This window comes from Carettochelys insculpta, chromosome 25, assembly GCF_033958435.1.
Source record: "Carettochelys insculpta isolate YL-2023 chromosome 25, ASM3395843v1, whole genome shotgun sequence".
Classification (NCBI taxonomy): domain Eukaryota; kingdom Metazoa; phylum Chordata; order Testudines; family Carettochelyidae; genus Carettochelys; species Carettochelys insculpta.
In genome coordinates this window covers 4572828-4585111 of record NC_134161.1, presented here as the reverse complement: position 1 = coordinate 4585111, position 12284 = coordinate 4572828, and the positions used below count along the sequence as shown (strand labels likewise).

At 47.6% G+C, this 12284-nt stretch overlaps 1 protein-coding gene across 2 annotated transcripts in view; it reads right to left on the bottom strand.

The window, feature by feature from the left end:
• Positions 1 to 5688, bottom strand: part of DRD2 (dopamine receptor D2) — a 28539-nt gene extending 22851 nt beyond the window's left edge. Inside the window, exon 1 of one of the 2 annotated variants that reach the window (XM_074976966.1) lies at positions 5382 to 5688. In XM_074976966.1, coding sequence (XP_074833067.1) covers positions 5382 to 5663 — 282 coding nt within the window. In that variant the 5' untranslated portion in view covers positions 5664 to 5688. The remainder of the gene's footprint in view (positions 1 to 5381) is intronic. The other variant, XM_074976965.1, reaches the window with a different exon arrangement.
• Positions 5689 to 12284: the final 6596 nt, after the last annotated feature.

Here is a 12284-nt window from a genome sequence, read left to right as displayed (position 1 = left end):
TGTAGATGTAGCCTAAGAGAGAGGACCACCAAATTCAATATACAGCTTCCTCTTATCATAACTTAAAGCAAGGTCAGTTTTGGTAGTGCCGGGGAAGCTGAAGGTCCTCCACACCTAGTGTCATTTCTTGCAATTTCCCTTTCTCGTTGTCAGGGAGCGACGAAAAAGTGCACAGATGATTGCATTCTTCACTCTGGCTTGGGAAGGTAGGGGGCAGGTGAGCTGTTCACTTTGTTCTCACTCCCTTGCAGGGACTGGCAGGAGAAGAGCAAGCAACTGGGGATGACAGGGCAGGGAGACAGGAGTGTGGCAGTGCAAGAATCAGAATTGGGGTGTGAGGAGGAGCTCAGAGCAGGAGACTGGGGGAGTGGAGATGCAAGAGTCACTGTCAGGGCTCAGGGCCAGGGACTGAAGTGTCGGGGTAAGTTTTTGAAAAATGCAATAATTTAAATATAACATGTACATACTTATATATATTCCAAACTCCCTCCTTCCCCCTCGTTATTGACTTAAGGACCTAAGAGATATTGGGTAAATTTGCTAGTTGTCTTAAACCAAACTCCTCGTCTTCCCTTTTAGACTTCACAGATACTTAATGGGGCTGCTCTGTGAAAATGCTTCCAATTGATTGCAGAGCCGTACAGATTGAAGTCCAATAACTCAGCAGTGAGTAAATTAAGATCAAGAGCCGTGCTGTGAAATGTAGATCAGGCAGAGGTCTCAGCAAAGGGTTTTTCATCTGCAGCCTCAGTGTATTCAGACTTCTTGGCAGTAATTATTATTTCTGTGCGTGTCACCTCTGTAAAGGAAGTAACTAAATTTCAGTCGCACCCTTGAGTCCTGTTCCAGCAAAGTATTTAACTTTAGACAAGGGACTCATTCCCATATCTTCAGTGAGACTATTCAAATGCTGAAAGGCAAGTACACGTTTACTTGCTTTAATGGATTACAGCCCTAACTCTTGCTCTCTTTGACTGCAATTTAAGTTGCACTTTGCATGTGAAGAGTTCTTGGGGGGCGTGGGGGGCGGAGCCCTCCTGTTTCTCCCAGTTACAGGCCCATCTAAAAGAAACAGTGCTGAAGGAAATGTCATTAACTTACTGATTTTTCTTGGTAGATTAATTTAGTTCTGGAAAATCACATTGGCAGCCCTCGATGTCTAGAACTTATTTGGAGTCTGCGGCAGCCGAGTAAGCGTCCTTCCTTTTGTCTCAGATATTGCAACTCAGTCTGAATTGCAGGGATTGCCTGTACGTTGTCAGAGACCACAGAAATGGGTGCAGCTTGAAAATGTGGATAGATAGATAGATGTTCAGATTCCCTGACTTATTCTATCCTTGGCTTCTCAAGTAGACAGCCTATCTGTCAGGAATTGGGTTGAGACCCCCCCAAAGCTTATGTCACACACAATCATCAGAAAGTAACAAGCGTGACAAATTATTGGCAGCCAGATTAGGACTTTACCCTGTACATTCAGGCCCTGTGGATGCACAAGACCCAAATGCAAATGAATTACACTTCGGTGGTACGTAAAACTTGAGATTGTTCTCTGCACAAGAAATTGATTGCACATCTGTTCCCTGAGTCTACCAGTCTCCAAAGAAAGTAACATTTTTTCTCTGTGTCTTTCTCTCTCGTGCATGCACAAGTTTTTCTAAAGATCAGAAGAAAAAGGGCCTTTTACTTTCTATTATCTTTTCCCACACATTGCACTTCGCTCTTTCTAGCTATTTATGATTTCAAGGATCATTTGATGTCAGTTTAATGCTTGGCAGATTTGGAATATTCCACTTTCACAAAACATGATGCCACTCAAACACACTCCATTTGCAGAGGCACAAAATTCCTTTATACCAAAGTGACACTCTAACTACTGTAATGTGACAAGTAGCTCACTTGTGATTCTGTTTCTCTTATATATTATGACACAGTAGGTCTGCATTTACATTTTGCACATACACTTTCTTACGAAATATGCCATGGTCCTATTGTGGTTTTGGGTACACTGTGTAGTTTATTCACAGAACACCAAGGGAGCATTAAGGACCTATTTTTGTGCTTCAGGATGTGTCTACGCAGCAAAGTTATTTTTGAATAATGGCCATTATTCTGAAATAACTTTGTGAGCATCTACACAATGCAACCTCTATTTTGAAATAATTTTGAAGTCGCGGATGGCTTATTTTGAATTTGGGAAACCTTATTCTACAAGGCATAGCGCCTATTCTGAAAAAGATATTTCAGAACAGGAGCTGTGCAGACTGACGATGTCTACACTACGGCGATCTTTCGAAAGATGTTCTTCTGGAAGATTGCTTCTGAAAAAATTTCTTTCAAAAAAGCACATCCACATACCAAAAAGGAAATCAAAAAAATCGATCCGCTCTTTTGCTAGAGAGCGTCCACGCAACCCCTGCTCTTTCAAAAGAATGGGCTAAGGATTGAAAAATCTAACGTCGTGAGGATGGCCCTTTTGAAAAAAGGGCCTGCAGAGCCTCTACATTTGCTTTTTTTCAAAAGAAGCTTTTGACAGAAGGAGCTCTTCCTGCTCCGGGAGGAGAAGAGGACTTCCAGAAGAAGAGCTGCATTCTTTCAATTTCGGATCGAAAAAGCGTATTTCGTGTGGAGATGCTCTGTGCGTTCTTTCAGAAAAGGGCCTGATTTCTGAAAGAGCTTGCTCGTGTAGACGCGGCCACGGGGAATGGGGCTATTTTGAAATAAACTATTCCAGATTATCTTATTCTGAAATAAAGCTCCTGTGTAGACAGACATGATATTTTGGATTAGAGCTTCTGGAGCCACTGCTTCCAGGGGCTCTAATCTGAAAGGGCTCTACTTGTTCAGAAAAAAAGTTTTGCTTATTTTGGGGCTTCCCTGTCGAGTGGATTCTTTATTCTGGAATAGTTTATTTTGGACTAATAACTCCAGAATAAGCTATCCAGAACAACTCTCCAGTGTAGACATACCCTCAGTGTGCACACATGGCTGTGTATCTTAGAAATCTCTTGTTCGTTAGTATTTCTTGGAGTTTCCTTCAGACCTCTTCCTCTCAGTTCCCCAAGAATTCAGAGTGACTCCAGTCTTATCACTGTGGTTCATTTATTTGCTATACAGTAACCTGTGCTGAGTTGGTCCTATTCCAGTGAGGAGAGGGGATGGGCAAAGGCAAATCGCATATCCAGAGTTAAACAGCAGAATTCTTCCGTTGTACACATTCATGCATTACATTGCATTTACTGTATACTGCATCACACGGTTTGGGACTGTACAAACCCATATTGCATGCACTGTCCGTGCCAGATTTACTCTGCTTTATCTTACCTTCCAGGCTCATTTTACCCCTGGGTATCTTGTCTCCTGTAAGTTGTTCCCTAGATGGTCCCCATATCTTAGCTAGTATGGACATTCTGTTTCCAGCCTGCTGATCACACTACTTCCCTCCTCCAGTCTCCCAAGCCTTTAGGCCTCACCTGTGTTCAGTTACCCATGTCAAAAGGCCTAATTCTTCTGCCTTTCTCTTTCATACTAGCATTTGTTTGATTTGCCTTCGGCAGCGCAGTAATGAACAGAATTGTTAATGATTTTGGTGAAGAGAATTTGACCAAGAACCACAAAGGGACTCCTATCCTTAGCAAAAGAACCGCAGAAGCTTTAATGTCTATGCAGAACACCCAGGGCTTTTCTATTTTAGGTCTCAAAAACAAATGCCCAGATATTAACCTACATGGAGTTTAGTTGATCACCTCAGATGGATACGGTGTGGAAGGAATCTTACGGTGGTTTAAATCTATGGCTGCTGGACATGTAAGAGCTAGGTCCTTCAAGGTTGTTAAGCAGCATAGCTCCATTGCAATGAGACTGTTTTATGCCAGGTGAGGATTTGGTTCTGATGCATTATAAAGATGTCATGTTCTTGTTCCTCAGACCTGCCCTGATGGGTTGGTAGATTCGGCTGACATTGCAGGCGAAGTTAACATTGTGCCTTCGGCTACATAAGAAGTCTCTCTCGATAGAAGTCACTGTTGGAAGGGATTTTCTGGCAAAACATATGTGAACAGATCATGTCTATACCTAAAAGCAGATTGAAAGAACAATCTGTTCTCTCGACAGAGATAAGCCGGACTGCCTGGCCCTCTCTCAACAGAATGGCTGACCGGAAGCTCTGCAAACAGGGCTGCCTGGTGAACTGGAAGCCCTGTCTGTCGACAAAAGGGGCCCAGAGCATCTACACAGCTGTTTTGTTCACAGAACACTGTCAAGGGAGTTGTAATACCTGAACGAGAAAAGGTCTAACGCTGCCGATGGATGTGCTGTTTTTGTTGACAAACTGTCGACAAAGCACATTTTGCATGTAGACACTGCGGTTGTTCGTGACAAAAGCCCAGCTTTGCTGGGAAAAGCCTCCCATTTAGATGTAGCCTGTCTGAGTTTTCAACTCCGATTGGCCTTGCAGATCTAGTAAAGCCAAGAGAAAATGATCTGGATTCTCCTTCTCCTTCTGCAAACTCAGTAGATTAATGTACTAAGCGCCAGACACAGCTGAGCAAACTCATCAAAGGCAATGGGACAAGTCATGGAGAACATCATATGAAGAGCCTGGAGCTGCCCAGGTATCACAGGGGACCTAGTTTGGCTTCCAGAGTCTTTGTGGTGGTGGTGGTGGTGGTGACTAAGGCTAAGATGTTGTCCTGGCTAGTTTCAGTAAAAGTCATGGGCAGCTCATGGGCAATATCCAAAATTCACAGAAGCCATGACCTGTCTGTGACTTCTGCTGCTGTAGCTCCATGGTTTCCCCTACTTCTGTGGTGGCTGGGAGTGGTGAGAGTTCCCCTCTGCATGTGTGGGGAGGGCATCCACAGCAGCTGGTTGCTGCAGGGTGACTGTATTCCCCAGAGAGAAAATAGGACACCCCTAGCTGAGTGCTGGTAGCATTCCCTTTTCCCCTGTGGGGCTGGAATCCTGAGGAGAGCCCCAACGGGAATCTGCTGCCTGTCACTGGACCCTTGTGGGAGATCCCCTGTTGCTTGAACCCTGCCACGGCCCTGCTGCGTGCTAGCTCCGGAGTCCTACAGCTCTTTGGGCTGAAGCAGAGGAGGCTGGGGAGCTCTCTGGAAGTCCCTGACATCCATAACATCACCTAAACGTAGCTTTAGTGCTGATGTGTGAGTGAGGAAGTAGACAGCCTGACTCTCATATTCTTGTTGCATTCAGGGGGCTGACAACTAGCAAAATGAGTACATTTGTTTCTTGAAACTCCCGCTAGGCAGTTATTAGTCTGAGTAGAACCACACTTTAAATAGCTGCTGATCTGCCACTCTCTGGATAGCGGCACCACACACATTTGGCTTGCAGCCGCTATGCTACAACGCTGTGCCACCTACCTCCAGGTAGACCACCCAGGGCATCACCAGAGTCGCCACCAATAGGTCCGCCACAGCCAGGCTCACAATCAGATAGTTGGTGGTGGTCTGAAGGGCTTTTTCCCTGGACACCGCCATGCAGACCAGCACGTTGCCGAAGACGATGACAAAGATAAGGAGGGTGAGAAGCATGGCGTAGTAGTTGTAGTGGGGCTTCTGGTCTCCGTCGGATCCATTGAGCGGCTTGCTCCAGTTCCTGGCGTCAATGTCATCGTTGTACCAGGACAGGTTCAGGGGATCCATGAAGGTAAAAGTGCCAGGGTCCAACTCCACCCTGCCACAAAAAAGAAGCCAAATGTTATTCAGAGACCAAGGTGTAACGAATCCATCCTGCATGCATCAGCTCATGGAGATAAGCTCCAGGTTTCTGTCCTGTGAACGAGGAAGCCTTGCAGAGGCTATGACTTTTAATGGTCTTAAGGTTAAGGCATTGTCGTAGGACACAGAAGCTTTTGGCTACATCTGAGTCACTCAGAGAATCACTTAGGTCAAAATCCTCAAAGGTAGTTAGGTGCCTAACTACCAATGAGGATCTGGGCTTTAGACTCTTTGAGCCTGAGGCAATACTTTGCTGTGAGGCTTAATCCTTGTAGGTCTGAGAGGTGTTCACACATCACAGCGATGGAGCCTTGAAAGCACTTGGCAAAGCAGATAGAAACCAAATGTATTGATTTTACCCACTGCTGGGTTCTAGTGAAATGGGTCGTTATGGCCTCTTCAACAATAGGGAAAGGGCAAACCTCTATATGGTCAGAGCTACCCTTGGCAGAAGCATGTGTGTTTTGGAGGCAGATCCCAGCCTTGTTTACACCAATTTAAAATGTGAAACTCAGATCTTAAATCCTGTCAGAACAGCCTCTCTTTCTTGCAGTGATTCATCCACCAGTCTTACATGCTGGCAAATGCAACTGCTCAGATTGTTCTTCCAAAGCAAACAAAGGTAGCTGAGCTTTCTGAACCACGCACCTAACCTGCAGGGCCCACGGTCCTTGGTTCTCTGCACACAAGCCTGCCAGTGCCCTCCATCGCAACGCCCCTCAGTCCTGGCCTGCAGCATCCCTTTCTATGCCATTGATAGCCTTGTCAAAGCTGGGGTCTCGTAAAAGTGTGATTGGAGGAGGAGGAGAAATCTCTCTCCCAAGATTAGGGTGAGATTATTTAGGCTCAGGTTTGCTGAAAGGCACACAAATTTTGAGCACCTCCATAGCTGTGTGCCCTGATACAGAGATGTGCTACCTTATTTGCAGAGAAGCTGAGCTCCCACCACTTATGTTAACTTTGTGTGGAAGCCAGGAGTGCACGGTCCTTTGAGCTGACGCTCCGGATTAGGTGACGCTTTGAAAACAGACTGTTTGGCTTCTAAATAGAATTTGAACGTCTCTGTTGATTCTGCTTCTGCCACTTAACTGCTGAGAGCTTGAGTGCTGCTGGTGAAAGATTCCCCTCCCTTTCCTTCAGGCTGCCTTCTGCTCTCTTATTGCCAGACCACCTGATCAATGGCTAGACCCTCTCTCCTATCAATAACAGTGATTTGTCCATCATCACTGGCAACCTCCATCCACTCCTTTCCACGTTCCCCAAGCCTATGGCGACATCATTATCTTGAATAGGGACCCAAATGAACCATGACAGCTGCCTTTAAGGGTCTGTGAACGTTCATTCAGATGGACTCAGGGCTGCAAGGAAATCAAAGGAGAAATATCCAGTTACGAGACTGACATTTGAAAAGCTGACTCGCAGCTGGCCCTCGAACAAGGAGCAGGCATCAAACCCAGCCAATGCGCCAGCCCAGCGTGCAATCAGCATAACTCCTAGCGTAGCTAATGCATTAAACTCCTATTATCTTTCCCGAGTCATTTTTCCTTTCATGCTTTTTAATGAGATTTCCTCCGCTTCACGTTGGTTTCTCGCGGCTCGTTAAAATAAACAAGATAACAGGGAAAATATAAATAAGGCATCATTTTCCCAAGCCCTAGCCCCTTCCTTCAAAAGTTGCCTGCTCCAGCTGATGTGCTGGCAACAGCCATAATGTCAGCAAAACTCCAGGCCCTGGCATTCTCTGCTGTCTCGTGATACCTGCACTGGAACCTAAGCTGGGAGCTGCTCATCTTGATTGCTGTGAGGCTGCTGGATGAGACCTCTGCTTTATTTTAGCTCGGCCACCGTCTGATCCCATCTTTAGTTCAGGGCTCTCAAACTCAGTTTGCCTTTGGGCCAGTGGCAGTCCTCAAATCCTTCCAGTGGGCCAGTGAGCACCCCTCCCTGGTGGGAATTGGGGGGGTGGGGGGGCACAGGTCTCGCATGCCCCCTCACTCTCCTGTGTTCCCCCACCTCCATCACCTCCCAGGTGATTTTCTTCCCCCGCTACCTGGCTTGGGAGTGACTGGCACAATCACCAGCAGCGTGGTGGAGAGCGGATGCCAGCTGCTAGCTCTGCACTGCAGCAGGCACAGCCCTGTGGCCTGCGGGAGGTGTGCGCGGAGCCGTCCCCTCCGTAGGGCTGTTCAGTGTGGCTGCCTTGGGCGCTAGACTTTGGAGAGCCCCATGGCAGCAACCCCAGCTGTCCTGAGGATGGGACGTTCCCAACCCCGCCTACTCAGGCTAGCCCTTGGGGCCCTGGGCAGGAGCCATGGGGAGGTGGAGCTATGTGGCACTCTGCTCTGCTCTGACGATGTCTCCCAAGCCAGCCTGTACTGGGCTGCACCCTCTGCCCCAAGCCCTGCTAGGGAGGGGTGCTCCCTGTCTGCGCTGGGGCTGGGGCACTCTGTTTCTCACTGCCGAGTGACCAGGCTAGGAGATGGAGGAGGAAGCGCAGAGGCTGCTGCATAGCTCTGCTTCCTGACGGCTCTTGCCACTGCCATGAGTGGGGGAAGACCGGACCTCTGCTGCTGCCCCACTCCATCCCTCTGCCGGTAATCCCCTAGGCTGTGCTCTTCAGGGGAGGGCCCTTGGCGGGAGGCCAGAGGTGGGGCGACGGAGCAGGGGCCGAGTAAGGACACCCTCCTGCCCCCCAGGGCTCTGGGACTGATGTGGCGGCTGGAGTATGGAACTGCTCAGGCTGCAGATGGCCTCCAGGCTGCAAGCTGGGGACCCCTGCCTCAGCTGATCAGGATGGGTCACAGTTGGAATGGGAGACCTTCAAGGATAATCCTTTCAGAAAGAGGAAATTGGTGCTCTTTGAGATGGCACCTGAGCTGTCACTGGAGAGACCTAGTTTAGCACTGAGATCCTGGAGGTCCCGACTCTTGTTGGTTTGTGGGGCTGAGCCCTCTCTGTGTAGCTGGTGTTGGAGCTGATACAGTGCAGATCAGCACAGTACGTAAGTGACCCCACCCTGATAAAGTCAATGGCAAAAATCCAGTGAACTTTGACACTAGCATGGCTGGACTTGTGCTTATTAATATCCCATGACCCCTGAAATACTAATTTTATTGCTCCATTTTGTTTCCCTAAATTGGTATTAAGCGTGGACTCCCGCATGAAATATGTGGCAAGCCAATGTACCTAATTTGGATTTGGGATGCTTAGAATTGCAAAGTGGTCCATTGCTCCGTTTAATTGCCTATTCTGCCAGCAACATCCTATGCTCAGGGCTCCAGAAACTGCCTTCCCATTGAGGTACCAGGCCCGGGTAGGCAATGCGGATTTCTGGAGTAAGGGGTCGGCCAGCTGGAATCTCCTAGTGTTCATTCTCTTCCGGAAGAGAAGATCAGTCTCTTTAGTGATCCCCTTTGTCCTAATCTCCCTGGGTTGAGCAGTTACCTCAGCTGCACTCTCCGCACCCTGCCACACCCTTTAGGCAGGGGGCTGGACTCAATGACCTCCTGAGTTCCCTTCCATGATTCTATGAAACCTGCACCCCGACGCTGCGCTTTGCATAGAAGACAAGCTCCATACTTGGCACTGGTTTAAAATCTTGACCTACCTTCACTTCCATGTGTCCAGGAGTCCAACTCGTATGGTGTAAAATTCTGTTTGCCTGGGCCCGACCTTCCCCAAAGCCATAATAATGCTTCCCTCTTAGGGACTGCTCAGTATATGCCTCCTCATTATGCACATGCCCAACTGCCTGTTAATGCTGAGGCAGGAATCTTACACACGCCTGAGCTGCAGAAAAAACCCCATTGTGTGGTGCCTCCTTTCCAGCTTGGACTTAATTTTCAGTGACGCTGAGCTCTTTAAAGCATCTTTATCTAGCAGCCAAAGCGCTCCGAGATCTGGCCCCCTCTCAGGCCGCATTATTTCAGAATCAAAAGGAGATCAGCAAGGAGGTCGATCTTTGGCTTAAGCCAAAGATCTTCACGCCGTAGATAAATGCATGGGTAGCATCTGGTCTTTGACAAGCTCTTTATTTCCAGGGGGAGTCTATAATCTACCAAATATCACTCCAAAGGGATTAGAAAGAGCCTGGATTAGCTCTCAAGTTCAATGCTTTTAGTGAAGCCACTGGCTGACAGGTCCCCCCTGCACCTCCAGTGCTGGCATTTTCCAAGTACCATCCCTGGTGAGGACTGTGTGGAGTGCAGAAATCTGCTAAAAGGCTTTTACGGGAACAAGGCACCTTACAAAGGGCAGCATGGCCTGAGGTTGCACAGCAACTGATTGCTGAAGGCTCCCGCTTCCTCCTGAAAACGAGGAACTTACAGCAATGAGTGTGCTGCTGAATCATGAGTAGAAGGTTGTTTTCATCTTGGCAATATGGTCTAGGCTAGGGATTGTCAGCCCGTCCAGGGTAGAGCCGCGATCTTTCCAGTACAACAGGATTTTGTTTTTTGTTTTGTTTTTGAGCTTTGCAAGGAAAATTCTGCACCAATTTCATTACCACTCACTTTCCTCTGCTCATGAACTTGAAGTACTGGCCAGATCCATGAGCCTGTTGCTCTGATTTTATTCTGGTGGAATCCCATCAGTGGAAGCCCATTAGTGTAAACCAGGTGCACAGCAGAGGTGAGCCAGGTGAGGTGAGTATGTTGTTGAGGAGCCCCTGGCTGTTATCTTTGAAAAGTTGTGGAGATTGGGACGGATCCCAGATGATTGGAAAAAGGCAAATGTAGTGCCCATCTTTAAAAAAGGGAAGAAGGAAGATCCAGGAAACTATAGGCTGGTCAGTCTTACATCAGTCCCTGGAAAAATCATGGAGGGGCTTCCCAAGGAAGTCATTTTGAGGCACTTGCAGGAAGGGAGAGTGATCAGGAATAGTCATCATGGATTTATGAAGGGCAAGCCATGCCTGATCAATCTGATTAGTTTCTACGCTGAGATGACTGGCTCTGTGGATAGGGGAAAATCAATGGATGTGATTTATCTGGACTTTAGCAAAGCTTTTGATACGGTCTCGCACAATATTCTTGTCGGCAAGTTAAAGGAATGTGGATTGGATAAATGGACGGTAAGATAGATAGAAAGCTGGCTAGAAGGTCGGGCCCACAGGGTAGTGATCAATGGCTCGATGTCGGGATGGCGGTCGGTTTCTAGTGGAGTGCCCCAAGGTTCGGTTCTGGGTCCTGTTCTGTTCAACATATTTATCAATGACCTGGACGAGGGGTTGGATTGCACCTTCAGCAAGTTTGTGGATGACACTAAGCTAGGGGGAGAGGTAGATACGCTGGAGGGTAAGGACAGGGTCCAGACTGACTTAGACAAATTGGAAGACTGGGCTGCAAGAAATCTGATGAAGTTCAATAAGGACAAGTGCAGAGTCCTGCACTTGGGCTGTAAGAATCTCAAGCATTTTTACAGGCTGGGGTCCAACTGGCTCGGTAGTAGTTTGGCAGAAAAGGACCCGGGAGTTGTAGTGGGTGAGAAGACGGGCATGACTCAACCATGTGCCATTGTAGCCAAGAAGGCTAATGGCATATTAGGTTGCATCAAGGGGAGCGTTGCTAGTATATCCAGAGAAGTGATTATTCCTCTTTATTCAGCTTTGGTGAGGCCGCATCTGGAGTAGTGTGTCCAGTTCTGGGCCCCCAATTATAGGAAGGATGTGGATACACTGGAGAGGGTCCAGCGGAGGGTGACCACAATAATTAGGGGGCTGGAGCATATGACCTATGAAGAAAGGTTGAGGGAATTGGGAATGTTTAGTCTGCAGAAGAGAAGACTGAGGGGGGACTTGATAACAGCCTTCAACTTACTGAAGGGAGGTGCAGGGAGGCTGTTCACAGTGGTCACGGATGGCAGAACATGGAACGATGGTCTCAAGTTGTGGTTGGGAAGGTCCAGGTTGAATGTTAGGAAGAACTTTTTCACTAGGAGGGTGGTGCAGCATTGGAATGGTCTACCCAGTGAAGTAGTGGAGTCTCCATCCCTGGAGGCATTTGTCTTGGCTCGACAAAGCCCTGGCGGGGCTGATCTGGTGGGTTTGGTCCTGCTTGGAGCAGGGGGCTGGACTCAATGGCTATTTTAGGTCTCTTCCAGCTCTATTGTTCTATGATTCAGGCAATTGTTATTAAAATGTATCCCTAGGAAAGGCAACAGTGTCTTTTCTTAAACCGGACATTTGCCAGTCAAATCATCCTTATTCTCTTACCAGTTGGCAAAGTCTGCTGTTGTGTGCTTATGTTTTTAAAGGGGAAGTTTTAAGGCAGTTGCAGCTGCACTTGCTGCTCAGGGCAGCTAAATGTTGCAAGGCTGAGCAGTTATTCCGGTGCTGAAAATCTGTGGAAAAAGTTTGTGCACCCTGAAAAAAAAACCCAAGAATTTTAGCACACTTGAGTATCAGGACAAAATGTGTACTGAAGACAGAACTATTAACTGTTAGCTCTGTTAACAAGTGTCCTGAAGGGAACATTTCAGATCAGAGAGCAGAAACACTCTGAGAGCACTCTCATCCAATCAGAGAGCAGAAGCACTCCTGTGTGATCA